General features: G+C 41.1%; 1 protein-coding gene across 6 annotated transcripts in view; it reads left to right on the top strand.

The window, feature by feature from the left end:
• Micu1 (mitochondrial calcium uptake 1) overlaps positions 1–20718 on the top strand; it is a 162605-nt gene that overhangs the window by 85988 nt on the left and 55899 nt on the right. For all 6 annotated transcript variants that reach the window (XM_060369507.1, XM_060369505.1, XM_060369509.1 and 3 more), the window contains 2 exons: positions 4416–4498; positions 5396–5593. In XM_060369507.1, coding sequence (XP_060225490.1) covers positions 4416–4498; positions 5396–5593 — 281 coding nt within the window. The remainder of the gene's footprint in view (positions 1–4415; positions 4499–5395; positions 5594–20718) is intronic.

The following is a 20718-nucleotide window of genomic DNA, read 5'->3' as shown; positions in this document are numbered from 1 at the left end:
AGGGTCTGAGCAGTCTGCCCAGTATGACTCATGGCTAATGCCCTGGTGGTAGCTCCAACAGCCATCAATGAGATGGTAGTAACAATGGTGGCTGTAGTTCCAAGATCCCTTTTCTGTCTGAAGAGAGTCATAGCGTGAGGGGCATCAATGGGCACAGGCACCCAGTGAGGCATGCGAGTAACCAGGGCATACCTAAATTTACTAGCATTCCAGCATTGGGCAAAAAAACAAGTATCATTACCACAATTACTTGGCTCTATCTGGCTAATAATGAATAAAAATGGGGGATATAGACAAACAGGTGTGGGCTTATAGGAAATATTATGAGAAGCCTTAACCCCTCGTTGGAACATCCTGCGTCAGTTCTAGAACTAGCAGTGGTGGTGTCCGAGGTCTGAGTAGGTTCAGGAGACCATTGCCCCCAGGGGCGAGACTTGCTCCATGCCCATTGACTAACTCCATGTTTTCCTCCAATTTTGAAAGTCATTTAAGGTTCTTAAATTATTTTTTCCCTTTTTTCTTAAATTTTTCATCAATTACACTTTATTCATTCTGCATCCCCCCATAAGCCCCTCCCTCCTCTCCTCCCAATCCCACCCTCCCTCCTCCCTCTGCTTGCATGCCACTCCCCAAGTCCACTAATAGGGGAGGTTCTCCTCTCCTTTCTGATCTTAGTCTGTCAGTTCACATCAAAAGTGGCTGTATTGTCCTCTACTGTGGCCTGGTAAGGCTGCTCCCCCCCAGGGGGAGGTGATCAAAGAGCAGGCCAATCAGATTATGTCAGAGGCAGTCCCTCTTTACATTACTATGTAACCCAATTGGACTCTGAACTGCCCTGGGCTACATCTGTGCAGGGGTTCTAGGTTATCTCCATAAATAGTCCTTGGTTGGAGTATGAGTCTCTGGGAAGTTCCCTATGTTCAAATTTTCTTGTTCTGTTGCTCTCCTTGTGGAGACCCTGTCCTCTCCAGCTCTTACTATTTCCCAGTTCTTACCTAAAATTCCGTTCTCCTGCCCAACAGTTGCCCATCTGGATCAGCATCTGCTTTGATAGTCTGAAGGGCAGAGGCTTTCAGAGGCCCTCTGTGGTAGGTTCCTAGGTTGTTTCCTGTTTTCTTCTTCTTCTAATGTCCATCCTCTTTGCCTTTCTGGATGGGGATTGGACGTTTTAGTTAGGGTCCTCTCTCTTGCTTAGTTTCTTTAGATGCACAGGTTTTAATCCCAGGTAACTGGGGTTAAAGGTGTGTGTCACCACATCCAGCTTATTTTTTTAAAAAAAAAAAAACAAAACATTTATTCATTTATGAGGGACATGCTACAGTGTCACTGTGGAGGTCAGAAGACAGCTTGCAGGAGTCAGCTTTCTTTCTACCATGTGGGGCCCAAGGGATCACTTGGCAGCAAGTGCCTTTACCCACTGAGCAATCTTGCTGGCCTATATGTGACTATTTTAAGAGTTAGAAAGGGTTTTACTTATCTGACTCATAGAAATTAACCATTTTTTTCAACTTCTCTCATGAACCAGAAGCCAGCAGATGACCTAGTACAAGTCATTCAGAGTTTTTCTGGATATCATTGAAACATGAATGAGTAATGCTTTGCTATAAATTTAATGCCAGTGACATAGGATCATGAAGATAAGCTGTTCAGCCAGGCATGGTAGCACATGCCTTTAATCCCAGCATGTAGGAGGCAGAGGCAGGCGAATATCTAAGTTCAAGGCCATCCTAGTCTACAGAGTGTGTTTCCAGGACAGCCAGGGCTACACAGAGAAACCCTGTCTCAGAAAACCATAGAGAGTGAGAGAGAGAAGCTACTCATAGCCAGTCATTCTACAGAGATGATTTTAAAGGCCAGGCTCACTGCTGGCCCCACTACTGAGAAAAACAAAATGCTCTTAAAGAGAAGAAATAGTGCATGTGATCCAAACACCGAAACTTTCCTCCTGGATTGACTTGGGGCAGCTGCTTGAGTGCTGCTCAGATTCTGACAGCAAAATGTGGGTGCAAGAAACCGAACTCAGGTCCACTACAGGAGCGGCCAGTGTGCCTAACCATTGCACCATCTCTCCAGTCCCCTCTGTTTTGTTTTGTTCTTTAAACCTTCAAGATTGCAAGTACAGCATCCACCATTTAGTGGATGAAATTATCCATCTTAACCCTCAACTCAAGCTGCACATGGTGGCTCTTGCCTTTAATCCCAGCATGGACAGATGCATCTATATAAGTTTGAGGACATCTTGGTCTACATATACCAAGTTCCAGGCCAGCCAAAAAAAAAAAAAAAAACAAAACAAAACAAAATAAAGAACTAAAGTTTGACACATGCTAAATCATAGTAGAAGATTAGCCAGAAAACTTTTGAAAACTGCCAATAGTGATAGCATGTGTCTTTAATCCCAGCATCTGGGAGACAGAGGCAGGAGGATCTCTGTGAGTTTGAGGCTAGCCTGTTCTACAGAGCAAGTTAAAGGACAGCCAAATCTACATAAACCCTGCCTTAAGAGAGGAAAAAAAAAAAAACAAAGACGGAAGGAAGGGAGAGAGAGAGGAGAAGAGAAAGGATGGTGCAACAAGCATATAAAAATTGAGTTCTCCAAGTGGTATCCTTCCCAGAAGTTTTAGCTGTGGCTTGAACAGGCGTGGAGCAGGAATGGTGGTGCACTGGGGAGGCTGAGACAAGAGGACTAAGAAACAGAAAAGGAACAAATCTGTTGGATGCCAGCATCAGGTGAAACAGATAGCTGGAAGCCGACAGGCACATTCACCACAGCAGCCTAAAGCCGGGAACTTTGTAGCCAGCTGGCTAGCTTTCTGAAATGAGAATTGGCTCCAGGAAATACTGCTGTTGATGAATCACAGCGAGGGTTGTACTCTTTGATTATGCATGGTATACAAGGCTCACCAAACATATCTCTTTTATCTATTCATAATTCTTGTGTATATGGGCTTGGTTTGTTTTTTTAGTAAGAATTTACAGTGTAAAACATATTTAGTGGTACTGGGACAGACAGGACACTTACTTTGGTTCATTCTCTAAAACTCTGTAAGTTGGGAGCACAAAAGAAAAGAAGGGGATAAATATTTTGGTTTTCTTTACCAGAACACTTAATAGCGTGAAGGAGAGCAGCTTTTAATTTATGTTTCATTATAACACATGAAATGTATTAATTGCATTTTGATTGCTTCTGAAACACTAAAGCCTGATGGAGGAGCTTTGATCATTCACTTAAGGGAATGAATATTGCTAGCTTTGTGTATCTTGTTTTTTTTTTTTTTTAGTTTTTTTTTTTTTAAGCTTCAACTTAATTTTTATCTTTAAAAATGCTCTGCTTGGTGATTTGTGTATGCAGCTGGCATGTTGAAGTGGGAGCTGTTGGATTACACTGTGCCTTTCTGTCCTACCAGAGAGTAGTGATAATGAGTATAGTTGTAGACGGGAACAGCTTTTAAACCCTGCAGCAAGGTGATGTACAGGGAACACTGCAAACCCTTAGACAAGCAGAGTGAAAAGCCAGCTTGTTTAAAGTCAAAAGAAAAGGCCAAGACTTTGACCTCTTTGTATTGTAGCTGCTTGTCTCATTTCAGATAAGCTTCCTTGACTCTATAAATAATAAGTGTATTCTAAAGAACATGGTGTGCATGCTTAGCATGTATAAACAGTAACAACAAAAAATGGAAGAGTATCATATAGCTGATACTGTGGCAGATTAAAAGGCAAAGCTAAACTATTTAAGAAAAAGGGGGTGGGGGCAGGAGGGATGGCTCAGCAATTAAGAGCACTGGCTGCTCTTGCAGAGGACCGGATTTGATTCCCAGCACCCACATGGCAGCTCACAACTGGCTGTAGCTCCAGCCCCAGGGGGTCCAATGTCTCTTCTGGGCTTTATGAGCACTACACAAACATGTTGTATAAACACACTTGCATACAAAATACCCATACACATAAAATGATCATCTAAAAAATTATAAAAGTACAACAATGTTGAAATACAAGAACAGAAAATGCTTTTTTTCTTTTCTTTCTTTCTTTTTTATGTATGAGTGCTCTATCTGCATGTACTCCTGCATGCCAGAAGAGGGCATCAAATCATATTATAGATGGTTGTGAGCCACCTTGTGGTTCCTGGGAATTGAACCTTTGGAAGAGCAATAAGTGTTCTTAACCTCTGAGCCATCTCTCCAGCCCCAACAACTGCTGTCTTTAATTGTCACAAAATTGTCTTGGGGTTTTAAGGAATTAATACTTAATGTAGACTTTGTCAGTTGATGGCTTGGGCATTATTTTATGTCTTGACTGACATGCTCTTTCTGCTTTCCGCTCTTCCTCCCTCTCTTCCTCCTCCCCTCCCGCTCCCTCATCGTTCTTTCTCAACTCCTTTCCCACTTCCCTTCTGCCTCCCTTTCTCCATACAGCTCCTCAGAGGAATTTTGAAATTGCTTTCAAGATGTTTGACTTGAATGGAGATGGAGAAGTGGACATGGAGGAGTTCGAGCAGGCAAGTTGTACTGACTCCCTTTCTTAGTATTTATTAGCCAGCTGCAAGTGAGCCATGAGTGCAGGCCCTATTGAGAGCTTTGGCAACCACAGACTTGCCTAAGAAAGCTCACTTGCATATGGCAGCCATTCTTGCTAGTCCCCAAAATGAAACTTTCTCAAAGATTGAACGAATATCTTGCATTTTCATATTTTGTACCAACTTTGTACATCATAAATCATTCTAATATGTTTAGATGTCAATAATTTGCATATAGGGCTGCAGAGATGGCTCAGTGGTTAAGCAGAGCACTTAATGTTCTTCCGGAAGACCTGATAATTCCTAGCACCCCTGTGGTGGCTCATCGTGTCTGTAACTCCAGTCCTAGGGGATCCAAGGCTGTCTTCTGTCCTTCCTGGGCACCAGTCAGACATGAACTGCAGAGTCATAAAAGCAGGCAAAACACCCATACGTAGAAAGTAGTTTAAAACAATTTTTGTACAGCTATGCTATGTCTTGCCACATCTAGAGAGTAGATTGAGAAGTGTGGAGTGTTCAAACCTACTGAGATGCAGACAATGTGGCTGTGAGGATGACTGCCCTGCTTGTAGGAGAGGTTTTACACCATTCTTCCCACACATACCCCAACCCCAAAAGATTCTCTTTTTCTGAAGACAAGTTCTCCAGGGGGCTGCCAGTCACAAAAGCACCAGGCCTCCACAGTCAGAATCCTAATTCTCCCCTTTCTGCCACTACTCAACTGTTTGTGCCTTAGTCTCTTTATCTATAAAATGGGGATAATAAGATATAGCTCCCAAGATTGTTCTGTTGTACAGTGTACATACAGAGTCTGCAGGGGCAGCCTTCTGAGGGGTTCACTGTCACAAGTCTAAAGGTGGGGATATGGTTCTCTTTTAGGTTCAGAGCATCATTCGCTCACAAACGAGCATGGGCATGCGTCACAGAGATCGTCCCACTACTGGGAACACCCTCAAGTCTGGCTTGTGTTCAGCCCTCACAACCTACTTTTTTGGAGCTGATCTCAAAGGAAAACTGACCATCAAAAACTTCCTGGAATTTCAGCGTAAACTTCAGCATGACGTTCTGAAGCTGGAGGTAGGTGTTTACCTGGAGTAGATAGCCAAGCCTCCATGTGCACTGGTGGAGGGCTCAGAGGCCTGTCCTCTAGGCTTCCTTGCAGTCTTTCTCCAGCCATGAGAACTGATGGGTCTTTAATCCAGGACCAGATGGGAAATGACATATTCTGCAGAAATTGTCTTGGAGTGATACAATTCTAGGACTGAAACAAAAATGAAAAAATTGTAAATCTTAGTTGTCTTTGGATCCAAAATAATTTGGGAGTGAGAGCAGTCCTACCCTTCAACATGTTTCCTAGTTTTAGGCACCAGAATAGAGAGAGAAGGGATAATAAATAATTCTTTCTGTGAAAGTTTGCAAAGATGCTAACAGCTGGAGGCACAGAACATCAGAGTGAAAATCTCTGTGCTCAGAGTTGCGGAGGCGTCTCACTGTGCTTGGAGATTTACAAGCTCACTTTTTCACTCAGAATGTTAAGAGTCATACTGAGGCTTCAAACACGCCACCATAGGAGTGTTAATGTTTTCACAGTGTGTCTTAACCAAGTAGGCTCAGGGGTTTTGGCTAATGATTCTATTCAGAGAATTCGTCTAACACCTACCTATGCTTTTTGTCTAGAGATAAAAACATCCTAATTTTCAGAAATTTTAAAAAATTTCTCTACAACCTCCTCTTTCCAACATGAGCCCTACTTTAATGTTATTTAATATTTCAGAACATTAGATAATGTCATTAAAGGCACATGAGGGAAAAAAGGTACTGCTTCTTTTAAAGTCTGTGTGTTTCTTCTCTGCACTCTGGTTTTCTCCTGTTATTCTGCTTTTCCATCCCTACCTGACTGAGTTTTGACAGTTTAGTAAACCACAGCCTAGTTCCAGTTATCTGCAAGAATGCTCTTTAATGCACATGATCTAGGGGGAAATAGAAGGATATGTAAATGTTAAATGAAGCTTTAAAATTTGCTTTTGTTTAATTTTAAGTGATCGAAGGAACATTTACTCCTGGCCATGCTGCACATCTATAATCCTAGCACTTAGGAAGGTGAGGCAGAAAGAAAACTGCCATGAGTTTGAGGCCAGCCTAGACTACATAATGAATTCCAGGCCTGCTTGGCTTATACTGTGAGACCCTGTCTCAAAAACAAAACAAAACACCAATCTGGATTTTGTAAGGTGCACCTGTGATGCTAACACTTGGAGATAAGGACAGGAGGATCAGAAACTGCAGGGCATATTCAGCTACAGAGAAAGTTCAGGGTCATCCTGGGCTACATGGGACCTTGGAATCAATTCCTGCTGTTAACCAGAACTTCTTCTTTTAAAAATTCTTTATTAATTACACTTTATTAACTTTGTATCCCCCCTGTGGTTCCCTCCCTCCTCCCCTCCCAACCCCTCCCTTCCTCCCTCTTTTGCACACATGCCCCTCCCCAAGTCCACTGATAGGGGAGGTCCCCCTCTCCTTCCTTCTGATCCTAGTCTATCAGGTCTCATTAGGAGTGGCTGCATTGTCTTCTTCTGTGGCCTGGTATGGCTGCTTCCCCCTCAAGGGGAGGTGATCAAAGAGCAGGCCAATCAGTTCATGTCAGAGACAGTCCCTCTTCCCGTTACTATGGAACCCACTTGGACACTGAACTGCCATGGGCTACATCTGTGCAGGGGTTATCTCCACGCATGGTCCTTGGTTGGAGTGTCAGTCTCAGGAAAGACCCCTGTGCTCAGATTTCCGAGAAGCAGAAAGACACACATGGTATGTACTCACTCATATAGACATATAATATAGGATAAACCTACTAAAATCTGTACACCTAAAGAAACTAATCAAGAAGGAGGACTCTTGCTAAAATGTTCAATCCCTATCCAGAAAGGCAAAGAGGATGGACATCAGAAGAACAAGAAAACAGGGAACAAGTCAGGAGCCTGACACAGAGGGCCTCTGAAAAGCTCTGCCCTGCAGACTATCAAAGCAGATGCTGAGATTTATGGCCAACCTTTGGGCAGAGTGCAGGGAATCTTATGAAAGAATCTTATGGAGGCCTGCAATAACTGACAAGCACCACACCTGCATTTTAAAGGTCAACAGAGCGCCTGCAGAGTTGTCCTGACTCACTCTAACTTCCTTGCACTGCCAAAGAGCAACCACATGTTAGGAGAGGCAGCTGAGGGTTAGCTTTCAGGGTTCCTCTCCACTACATACAGGGAAGACAGCACTCTATTAAATCACTGAAAAGATTTTAGCAATAATTGAAGCAATTATATAGCCAGTTCTCATTTAACCCGAAAATTAGTCATAATACCTCAGTTTTTAAATTTTTATATTATAAAATGTATTTTTTATTCTATATCTTTATATTCTATATAAAGCTTATAGGAGTCAATTTTTTTCTTTGTGCAGTGTATGTCTCAGGGCTCTAACTTGGGTCATCAGGCTTCGAAGCCAGCACCTTTATCTTTTGAGTCATATCTCTAGTCCATAATATTCTAGTTAGGTGTCATTTTGCTTTAAAAAAATTTTTTTTGAGACAAGATCTCACCGTGTAATTCTGACTGATCTGGAACTCACTGTGTAGCCCAGGCTAGCCTCAATCACAAAGATCCACCTGCCTCTGCTTCCCAGTGCTTCCATTAAAGGTGTGCGTCACCATGCCTGCCGACATTTTGCTTTCTTTAGTCGTATATGGTCATACATAGAGGACTGTGTTCAGAAAAACCTTGGACTCTGGTTTTTGCCACTTAGCTTCACAGTAAACTTGCAGACAGTTTAAAATGGAACTTCTCAGAATAGAGAAAATTAGTCAGTTAAGCCTTAGGAGTCTAGAACTTGATGTGTAAATGCTCATGTCAAGACAACCCAAGCATCTCTTATCCTTGTGTTCGGCAAAAATTTTTTTTGAACTTTTAATTTCGTTTTCTTTTGGGATTTTTGGATATTTATATATGTATAAAAAGATATCTTAGGGCAGAAATTTACATTGAACTGTGTATTTTTATGTCTAAATATATATGTGCTTGAATATATATTAAAGATGCTACAACTATATATATGTATATGCCTGTGTGTATGTATATAGTTGTATATGTGTACATAATGCATCATTCTGTGTCTCTATGAAATTTATATTCTAACTGGACTATTTTGGTCCAACAATTTTTGTAAATGAGTTTATATATTCTAGACTTTACATCCTATATCTAGATCCCTGAATGCATACCAGACTTGTTTACAAACATCATTACATCTGGGAATGTAAATAGTTTAATTTCTTGCCTTTATAATTATAATTTAACACAGACTATAGGTCCATCAAACACAGTTACAGGCTAAAACTCAGGGTACCATGGTACTTTAAGCAAAGTTGAAAGAACAATACAGAGTCAAGGCAGAGGGCAGAGCAGGTGGGGTGGCTATGACCACAGTCCACCTGAACACTCCTAGAAACACAAGTGGGAGTCTGATGAGACATCACAGGACTCGGGGCTGTTGTCCTGGGGCTCAGTAGAGCGGAAGTCTACTGATGTGATGTCAGTTAGCAGTGGGTAAAACACACAGAAAAGATGCAAGATTTCATACATGTGTTCCTGTATAAAGACATGGTGGAAATACTATGACACTTATTTTCAAGAACTCTATTGTGTTTGATACTGATTTAAGATTATTTGTAGGCTTTGGGTCAGGAAATGCCAAGACAGTTTTTATTTTATAGTTAGAAGTTTCTCGTCTGAGAGAACCAATAGATGACTTTTTTTTTTATTGGGGGTAGGGAGTCCCAGTCTAAGATTTAGTAAATGTTGTATGAACAGTTACTCACCCTGAATCCATTCTCTCCGTGTAATAACAGAGCTCAGTAACTAAAGCCTTTGTATTCATACTTCTTGGTTTCAAACTTTCATCCATCAGTGCTGTGCCTTCCCAACTACATATATCTCCCTTTGAGGAAGTGTTACTAGCAGACAGATCTTTGGCTTTGGCACTAATGAGGCAATGAATTAGTAATTCTCCTGGAGCCTGGCTACCCATTCATAAAATGGTTAAATGAGTCAGTGTTTTGTCATGTCCCTCCAAAAGTCACTTGCTGTAGTTTCTTACAGCTGGAACTTGAGATGTCTCTGTGGTTTAATGTTTGGGCTGCTGATCCCCAGCTGTGGCACTCTTGTGAGCCCCTGGAGCCTGCCTGGCAAGCATAGGTTCGCAGGACCAAGCCTTTGGAGGTTACACCCACCTCTGGTTCCACCCTAACTGTCTCTGCTTCCTGGCCTGACCATGTGAGTGGACCTCACCTCATGCTTCTGTTGACACTAGTGGTAGCTGACACTGGCTCCCCCAACTGTGCCTCCCCATGATGGGCGGAAATGTCTCTGAAACCATGGACCAAAAGCTGTTCTCTCTCATGTTTTTTTCTGTCAGGTTATTTAGCCACCGTGATGTGAAAGCAACACCAATGTCTCAGAACATGCTGTATTCAGATAGGGCTGGAACTAGTGACTATGTTCAAAACAAGGCCATTAGATGTAGTCCAGAGCCATCTAACTTGGACCTTTAAGAGATAAGAAAGTATAGATACACCAAGAGACACCAGGGCACATATGCACAGAGAGGCTACAATGGATGGAGAAGAACTCTGGGCAGCCACCTGCAAACTGAGTAGAGTGCTCCACTTCAACTTTCCAGAACTGTGAGAAAATGAGTTTCTGCTATTTATGGAATGGAATCTTGTTATGGAATCTTGTCAAGGCAGCCCTGTTGCACTAGTACAGGGCTATATGCTTGACAGCACATTTAGTGTCTTTGCCATGGTGTCTCCTGTTTTGTTTTGTTTTGTTTTGTTGGCACACTTCTTTTGCCAGTGCCTGTGTACAAGCCATCCCAGCTATAAGACCAAAAGGCTTTTTTTGGTTTTGAAATCATTTTCTGAGAAGATATCTGGAAATGGCAGCAAATTTTGTTTTTATGAAACACTTTTATTTCACTTTTTCAAGTTTGAGTGATTTCTCCCTTCACTAAGCATGAAATGAAATCTCATCATCACTGTTAAGAGGCAAATGGAAATGATTAATAAATCTCAATACCTTTGGTGTGGGCTTTATAATTTCATCATTCTTCCTGTCTCTTAATAGTTTATTTCATGGCTTATCTCCTTTAAAACTTGAGATCAAGGAGATTTATGATTCCATTTAGCTGGTCTTTTCTGCCTTTTTCTCAGAACAGCAGTTTTGGGAATAAAGGAAGTTTGATCCATCACTCTGCCTTTCCGGAAAGGTGAGGGAAGGGGAATTGAGCATTATCTGAGTGTCTGCTCTGGTCAAGGCACTTTACATGTATTAACTTTTTTTTTTTTTTTTGAGACAGGCTCTCTTGGCTAACGTTGAACTCCCAGAGATGAGCCTGCTGCTGTCTCCTGAGTGCTGGAATTAAAACCATGCACCACTATGCCCTGCTGACCCTTTTTTCATTTTCATCAACTCTACCAGAGGCAATAGCTATACCCATATAATAGCTGTAGAAAGGAGCCAAAGTCACAGGTGCTTATTGGTAGGGTAGAGGTCCAAGCCAGTTATGGTCCACGCTTACTTTTTGCTCATTACTTGACTGGGTTGTTTGGTTTTTTCTTTTAGCCTATGCTAAGGTTTTTATGGGACAGAACAGTTTGGATTTTAGAAGCTGAAAAGATCGAAGGTCTATCATTTGTCTTCTCCAGTAGTCCATTTCCCGACTTCTTTGCTACCCAAGGTGCCACTCTAAGGACCAAGAAGAAATGCCCTGTTGTCTACTGTTTGTAAGCTGTTACCCAAGCTAGTTATGTTGTCATGAGAATAATTAGCCTGTTCAACTCTCTACTGTCTGCACACTCATAAATTCTGACAGCATTTATTTCACTCTGCCCACCTCTCTCTATTTGAGAACAATAGCAACAAGAACATGGTTTTATAGGTGTAATGGAAGAATACAAAGTTACTTTTCTGAAACTCTTTTATATGTTAAGAATTCCATCTAAGGGGGTTGGGAATTTAGCTCAGTAGAAGAGTATTTGCCTAGCAAGCACAAGGCCCTGGGTTCAGTCCTCAGCTCTGGAAATAATAATAATAATAATAATTCCATCTAAGGCTCACCAGAAACTAGTGAGTTGAGCTCCTTGGAGACAGATGCTAAGTCTAATTCCACTTAATATATTCATTGATTTCTTGAAGACTATAGCAAGAAAGATGTCAATCAAAAGGAAAGATATTAGAAAATTTTTTGAAAGATTATGACTAATTTTAATTTTAGGGTAGGAGGGGAAAAGGAGCTGTCATGTCAAAGAAAAGTAAAAACTAATTTATGCAAGAATAGAGACTGAAACAACAGAGAAACTGGCAAATAAGTTGGAATCTGTATGGATATTGTGTAAGCAGCCAATGACTGTGATGCTTCAGGAAAGATGAGCACCAGCTGGATATAAATGAGGTACAAGTCAAAGAATAATGACTATTTTATGTTTCTGGGCTTCAAAAAAAATTGACATTGACTACATTTGTTTAATAAGGAAAAAATAAAAGTAGGGCATAAAGAAATATGCTAATTATTCACAACTGTCAATAAAAATAGAGAGGGCCAGCAAAATGGCTTTGAGAGTAAAGATGCTTTTGAGTGAGTTCAGCTCCCAGAACCACATAAAGGTAGGAGGGAACTGACTACAACATTGTTCCCTGATCGCATGTGCACCACAGCACATGGGCCTCCACACACACATTTTAAGCACACACAGACACATACATACACAGCACACAAACACACACATACAATCATAATAAATGAATTAAAGTAAGATTAGAGAAAATGAGAGTTAATTAGAAGTTCTAAAATTTATTTACTCTCCTTCTGCAATATATGATCTGGGGATTAAACTCAGGTTCTCAGGCTTCGTGGCTAAAGTGTTTACATACCAAGTGTCTTGCTGGCCTGTTGCTGTTGTTATTTGTTTTCAGGGCTGGGATCTAACCCTAAGTCTGGCCCAGGCCATGTGAGTGCTATACCAGCTCTCCTGCTGTGCTATATATATGCTAGCCCGAAGGGGTTAATTTCAGGTAAGGAGCATTTTTAAAACTTCGGGGTGCCTGAGGAGACCCTAGAATCACGCTTAAATCCATCAAAGCATACCTCTGTGTACCCATCTCTTGCTCTAACCATACAGCCCATGGCCTGTGAGAGACAGACTTATTCAGAGGCTAAGTGGATACAGAAAAGGAGGCCAAAGCAAGAAGGGCTTTCAGTCAGGTGCTTCCTGGAACTAGAATATTCTCAGTCTAGAATTTTCTTCACAGTCTAGTTTTATTTATTTATTTATTTATTTATTGTCCCATTGTTTCTCTGGAGGAAATTACTTTATATCTGAACTTTATGATGAGAGATGCCTCCTTATTTGTTTTAATTTTGGCTTTTGAGACAGGATTTCTGATAATAGACCTGGCTGGCCTCAAACTTGTTCTCCTGGCTCTGCCTTCAAGTGCTGGTTTATAAGATGTGCCACCAGTCCTGCACCATAGCACCAGGTCCAGGGGTTACTGGCTTTTTTTTCCTGTTTGTTTGTTTTGTTTGATTATTATTTAATGTGCTTTGGTATTTTACCTGCATGTGTGAGAGTACCAGATCCCTTGGAAGTAAAGTTACAGACAGTTGTGAGCTGCCATGTGAGTGCTGAGAATTTAACCTGGGCTCTCTGGAAAGAACAGCCAGTGCTCCTAACTGCTGAGCCACCTCTCCAGGCCCCCAGAGTTGACTTTTAATTACATACAAGAAAACAATATGGATTTTCGTTGGGACTGCTTTCTCTTTTACTCTTTTGCTACTGCAAAGCAGAATGTAGATAATAATAAATTTATAGTTTCTTATTCCATCTTTGATTTTAGCTTAAATTATTCAATAAAAGGTACTTTACTTTAAGTATTTATAACTTTAACAAGCAAAGTATATATTTAAAGGGGTTTCTGTTTGTTTCTTTTTTAAGAAAAAAAAAAAAGACCTATTAAGATAATAGTAGCAGTCTCCTTTCTTGTAAAATACAACTTTTATATTTGTTTATAAAAATGAAAGTATTTTACTAACATATTTTCCTTTGGGGGGAAAACCCAGTTATTCAACGTGGACTGCTCTATTCTTACCAAAGTGTTGAGAGAAGAGCAGAGCAAGCATTTTTTTCAAGTGTGAAAGGGGGCTGTTTCACCAGGAACTGCAATAGTAACATGGCTTTACAGACTGTACACAAGGGCTGGAGAACTGACTTGGGGATAAGAGCACAGGCTGCTCTTCCCAAGGATCTGGGTTCAATTCCCAGGACCCATTTGGTGGCTCACAACCATCCTAACTCTACTCCTGGAGATCTGATGCACTCTTCTGGCCTCCGTGGATGCCAGGCTCATACATGCTGCATAGACATCCATGTAAGCAAAATACCTATACACATAAAATTAAAATGGAAAAGCACATTGTGGGGAAATAGGAAAATCAAAATTCCAGTATGTCTTTGCCCTGGGAAACTCTTCTTGCCCCTTAAACAATGTCTTTATTCCAAACCAGCATATGTACATATGTACAAACATACATATATGTTCATGCATACTTACATATATATACATTTGCTCATATTTGTGTATAGCTTTTTTTTGTCTCTTTCAAGCTCTTTATTTTGCTGACTTCGTCCTTAAATCTAGAGCTTTATCCATTAAAAACAACGACAACAACAAATTGGATAAGTAGCATGATACCTAGACTCCAGCACTTGACTCTGAGCTGGAAGACTTTGTAGTGTGTTTGTGTGTTTTGGGGGGCGGGTGTCATTGTTGGGTTAGTTTTTGTTTTTTAATACAGCATCTCACTATGTCGCTTTGGGAGTCCTGGAACTCATTGTATATACCAGGCTGGCCTCAAATTCACAGAGACCCACCTTCCTCTGGCTCCCTAGTGCTGGGATTGAAGGCATGTGCCACCACATTTGGCTCTGGAGGATTTTAAAGAACTGATCAGTAGATCATTGGATTTGATGGTGCACACCTGTAATCCCAGCACTTGGGAGGTAGAGGATCAGGAACTCAAAGTCATCCCTAAGCTGTATAGTAAATTTAGGCCAGCCTGGGCTGCATGAGAGCCTGTCTCAAAGAAAAGGAGTCAAAAATAGATTATAGAATAATAAAGTTTTCCTAACAAATTTGTTGTTGTTGTTTTGAGGGGGACATCTCAGAGTAGCAGAGTCCAAGCTAACATAAACTTATGGACTCAAGTCATCCTCCTGTGTGGCCCTTTGAGTAGATACAGATTCCAAAATGTCTCAGCATTTCTAAGTCAGATTAATGATTGAAGTACCAAGAAGTGTTAAAGGCTTCTTCTGATTGGCAGGTAACTTTGCAATTCCAAAGTCAATGGTATGGCAGTGGTACCTTTAGAATATCTGGCAGTTTCCAGGATTTTTCTGTCATCCGGTATCCTCAGTGCTACATTCCAAATTCATTTTAAACTGGCCACAAAAAAAAAAAAAAAAAAAAAAAATGAACTCATAAATAAATCATGAAGATTTGATCTTCCTCCTGGGAAACTTCTCTTGAGTGTCATTCAAAGTCTTAGTAGGCTTTTTCAGTAGAATACAAGTCCTTCTCAACTTAGGAGCCTGGTAACCAGTTTTTAAAGTTCATAGGTCATTCATTTGGAACTCACAGTGCAAGGTAGTTAGATTTTTGCTCTCGATTACAAATGAATTTTAACATAGTAGAGTTGAGGTGCAGCACAGAAAATGGAGGGCAGTATGAGAGAGAATGACAACAGATTCACAGTTCATTGTTTAACCTATGGAAACTCCTAGCTGCAGGAGCCTGTGGCTGTAGATCTCAGCACTGTCTTGCATATTAACAACAGAGTGGACATAAACCACCTGATGAAAGTACTAGTCAGCATTTCTTGAGCCTTTTTGCCTTGAGCCAGGCACTATAAATGCTTCCTGCTCCTTGTTTCATTTTATCTTCACAGCGCTTCTCATTGTAATCCCCCACATTTAAGAAGTGAGAAGACTGAGGGAAAAAAAGATTAAATAACTTGCCCCAGATTCACACATATCAGACATGGGCCAGAGATTTGATTCCTGGCCATCCAGCTCTTCCAATTTGAACTAGCTTCCTGGGATCTGTGCGGAACGTTAAAGACACAAAAATGAACAAGCTTTTGAAGACAAGATAAATGAACCAGAATTTTCTTTTGTTTATTTTGAGTCAAGGGCCCACTGTGTAGCCCTGCTTAGTTTGAATTTGGTAATCTGCTAGCCACAGACTCCCAAGTGCTGAGATTCTTTATCAGTGTGCACCACCCACCAGACAGTGCTCAACCACCAGTGCTCAACTCCAGACATTTGCTCATGGTGTCACATGAAATCCCTAATGACAGAGATAAGTATCTGGTACAAGTATGCACCAGGAAGTATAAATCCATCTATGAGGTAAGAGGGCTCAGGGCTGTTTATTGTGTCACCCTTAGCTCTAAGGTGCAGTCTGTCTGAAGAACAGGCTGGCTTGTTGGCATTTGTTCTTTATCCTGGCATGGAAATGATGAGAAGAGGCAAGGGAGTGCAGGCGAGCGCTGGGACTGCAGCCAGCAAAGAGTGATGGACAGAAAATCAAGTTTGTCCCAAGCCAGTCTTGAACTGATGACTCTCCTAGGTATTCTCCTATACCCTCAAGGCTGGTTCTGCAGAAGTACAAAGGGGTATGCAGACATACAGACAGACGTAAAAATTGTGGGAAAGATCAAGGCAGAGAAACCTGTAAGTTTCCCTAAGACCTAGCTGGGCCTAGAGACTAAATTTGGCCATCCTGATCAGCCTTCAAGTGAGGAATCTTGATAGACGTGGTGACACAGTCCTGTAATACCAGCAGTCAGGACACTAAGGGAGGCAGCCACTAGCCTGAGGCCAGCATGAGCTATACATCCTTTCTCCAGTAAAACAAAATAACAAAGCATGAGGAAGCTTAAACAAAATCATGTCTAAGGTATCTGATTTACTCTCTTTTTTCTTTCTTTCTCTCTCTCATAGTAGTGTTTAGCTGCAGATGCCTTTCAAAATTGGAGATTCTTTAGATTTCAATAGGAAATGCTTAGAAGAAAAAAGCAAGCTTTAACCTCTAGTCTATTTGGAGGAGTCTCTGGAGTCTAGACAGTGTCTTAGGAGTCAGAGCCAGCTTAGCTGTAACTCATGAATAAATAATACATTCTGCACCGCCTGTTGACTTGATGCTCTGAGCAAATGCCATGCTAGAGGATCATATCACTCTCTGAGTTTATCTAACAGCCCAGAAATGGATGTTTCTCAAGTCCCTCTCCTCATTACATTTCTTATGTCTTCTCTCCCTCTATGCCTACACTTCTCCACGTGCTTCTTGTCTGTCTACCCAACAGGGGCATGAGTGATTTTTCTTATTAAAGCTTAAGCTAATGAATGAAATATAAACTACTTCAGCCATTTCTTAGAGAGGAAAAAAGTTTTGTCAAAATAGAAGAAACAAAAATACATCATAGGGAAATAGAGCAGCTTCAAAGATGGGAGGAAGAGAAAAATGGTGCATCTTAGAGAATAAAGCAGAAGACAGCAGCCAGCCATTAAGTACTCTGTGGGCTCAGTGAGGGCATGGACAACTCAACACTGTGCTGTGTGGGTCAGAAATCTACTAAGATTTAAAAAGGAAGTAGTTTGATGATATCTGGATCCCTAGAAAGATCATCTACCAGAACTGTGTAGATTAGCAAAGGGGGAAGAGCCTGTTAAATGGTTATAATGTGTATCCAAGGAGAAATTAGTAAGGTAATCTTAGGAAAGAGAGGAGAAGGAAAAGAATTTGAGAAGTCATAAATAAAAGGTATTTCTAGTTTTGACATCTGGTACAGGAGAGAAGGGGTCCAGGTGATGCCATTTGGTGACCCAGGGAAGAGGAAACAGCTGGGCTCTTCAAAAAGTGTTGAGTTCTGTTTGGGACATTTTGGAGTGGGCATGAGAAAGGATCTCCCTAAGTAGCTCAACTGGCCTCAAACTCATAGCTGTTGAGTTCTTAGCTGCTAGGGATATGCCAAAGTGCTTGGTTTAGGCTGAAGGCCTGATAGGACATCTCAGGTTGCTTGGATACATGGGCTTGGCTACAGAGTAGTGCTACAGTTGGCATCTATGGGTGCAGGGAGCCCACACAAGGATGGTAAAGTTATCTGAAGAACAAAAAGAGCCAGGGAGAGAATTTCTGTTGTGCAGAATGGAGAAAAGGATCATGAGAAAGATGGGTATCCATGAGAACACCCTTGTTTCCACCATCCATGCATTTTTCTCCTCATTTGTAGGTAGGCTACTGTTATTTGATTGTTTTTACAAGTTCACATGTGCACTTTACCATGCTGACCCCCTCTCACCTCCCACCTCCCTTCTACCCCTGTATCCACCGTCTCCACAAATCCTTGTTAAACATTCATATTTTCTCACTTTGTTTTGTGACCCACCAAGATTAACCAGGGACATCTGTGTGACCATGGGTTTGGTGCCTTCTGTTGGAACCTGGTGAACTCAGCACAGGGTACACAACTAAAAACAGCTTTTTTTTTTTTTTTCCTCTCCCAGAACCCATCAATACTCAGTAGCTCAGAGGTAATGGGTAGGGTCCCATATTTGTAGGGGTTGTTTTATTTTATCTTATTGTATATATGAGTGTTTTGCCTGTATCTATGTCTGTGTATAATATACATGCCTTGTGCCTTTGGAGGCCAGAAAAAGACATCACATCCCCTGGAGCTGGAGGTACAGACATTTGTGAACCTAGCCTGTAGGTGCTCAGAATTGAATCTAGGTCTCCAGGAAGAAGTGCTCTTAAACACTGAGCCAATTCTGTAGCCCTAATATTTTGGGTTTTGAGACAAGGTGTCACTATGTAGCCCAAACTCATCTTAAACTTGTCGTGTTCATGCCTTTGTCTCCCAAGAGCCTAAGACAGACACTTGCCACCTATTTAATTTTCCCCAATCCCTGTTCACTGTTTCATGAGTGGACTCCCTAACTTGTTCACCTTTTTATCCCCTATACCATGTCTAACACGGAATAGGCACAAGATAAGTGTTTGCATTTAAATGGAATGATTTGTTAGACTAGTGCATACAATAGGAATATTTGTATCTTTTGATGGGTTTAATTTTACATGTGGAACCTTGGAAGCTGTGCTAGCTAATTTTATGTAAACTTGACCCAGGTAGACTAATTTGGGAAGAAATTAATGGAGAAAATGCCTCCAGCAGATTTACCTGCAATGCATTTTCTTGATTAATGATTGATGTGGGAGGTCCCAGCTCACTATAGATGATGCTACCCATGGGCTTGTAGTCCTGGGAGCGATAAGAAAGCAGGCTGAGTAGGCCAGTAAGCAGCACCTTTCCATGGCCTCTGCTTCAGTACCTGTTACTGGTTCCTGCCCTGACTTCCCCAATGGTAGATTGTGATATCAACTATAAAGTAAAGTAAACCTTTCTTCCCTGAGTTGTTTTAGTCATGGTGTTTTATCACACACTGATTAAGACAAAAGCCTTAATTGGTTGTACAAAATAGAAGTAATGCTGGCCTTCCAGAAAGGTATGGCAGCACTTCACATGGTATCCAGCCTCCATCCTGCGTCCTCCAAAGTCTGCCTGTTTCTTCAACCTCTCGTGGCCATTTACTTATTATTCTGATGCTGACACTCTGCTCTACACAGTGCCCTGCCACAGCCTGCTAGTGTCTCTTTCTTTCATTATTAAAAGAGGAGATGAGAGAAGAATCTGTGGCTGGACTTCCTAGCATTCCTGTGCATTATTAGTCATTGCAGCTTTGTAGCTCTTTTTGGAAGACAACCAGAAAATTGCCCACTTTGTAGCCATTGTGTTGACATTTTTTTCAATGTCCTAAATGGTTTCTAAGATTTTTTTTTCACTCTGAAATTCTATGGTTCTGGGTAGAAATTGGCCCTTTAGCATGGGATATAGTGTCAAAATCTTGAGCCTCTTTTCCTTGTTCTGACTTCTGTTTTTGACTGCTCTTGGTTCCAGCTCCTCTTCACATTTGCAGAAATGCTGGAAACAAAATTCAACGTAATATGTTGTCATTGATTTTCAGTATATTCAACTAAAAGAGTAAATGAGATGTATTAAATTCATTACTATGGGGGTTACCAGTCTGTTTTGATAATATTTTCAAATTTGCATGCAGATATATTATAATGCATGATACTGGAAATTAAGGAGTGGTGTGTGGCCTTGTGGTCTAGCCACTCAGGAGATTAAGTCAGAATTGTGTGAGCCCAGGAGTTCAAGGCAGCCTGAGTAACACAGTGAGATCCTATCTCTAAAATAAAGGAATAGGGGTTGGAAAGATAGTAATGGCTTTTCTTCGAGAGGACCCAGGTTCAATTCCCAGCACCCACGCGGTGGCTCACAATCATCTATAACTCCAGTCTCAGAGGTTCTGTTCCTGGCCTCCATAGATATGTACATGATACACGGACATATATGCAGACAAAACACCCATAGACTTAAATAAAAATATCTTAAATACAGTAGAAAGGTATATTTCCTTAAATAAAAGATTAGAATGGCCACTTCCTCTTTACTGGACATCATATAGAATTATCAATACAAAATTGTTGCTATCAATGAGCAGGATACTAATATATCCTGTTCTATTTTCAGCGTAGAAGTTGAAATTGTTTTAATAGATTTTCTGTGCTGTTAACACTGTCAAAGAGAAGATTGAGAATGTAGTCAGCGGTAGAGCACTTGCCTACCATTCATGAGATTTTGAGTAGAACTCCAGCACCACCAGTGGGGGAATGGAAATGGCAAAGAGCTAGCTATTCTTGAAGTGTCCCACTTGTATAGTAAAATTTCCTTAACCTGTCGGGAGGTGGCAGTGGTTTTTGTGCTCTGTCTGTCTCTGTCTGTCTCTCTCTTTCTCAAACACACACATTATCAAAATGCTAGTTATGAGATTGTTATGAATTAGTTATTGTAGGGCTAGGGAGATGAGTCAGTCATGAAAGTGCTTGCTTCATAACCCTGAGGACCTAAGTTTGAAACCTGCCACAACCCAAGTAAAGAAGTCAGGCATGGTGAGCACATGCTTGAAATCCCAG

Source organism: Meriones unguiculatus, chromosome 16, assembly GCF_030254825.1.
Source record: "Meriones unguiculatus strain TT.TT164.6M chromosome 16, Bangor_MerUng_6.1, whole genome shotgun sequence".
NCBI lineage: Eukaryota > Metazoa > Chordata > Mammalia > Rodentia > Muridae > Meriones > Meriones unguiculatus.
The sequence above is the reverse complement of the archived record's forward strand: the minus strand, read 5'-3'. Positions and strand labels throughout refer to the sequence as shown.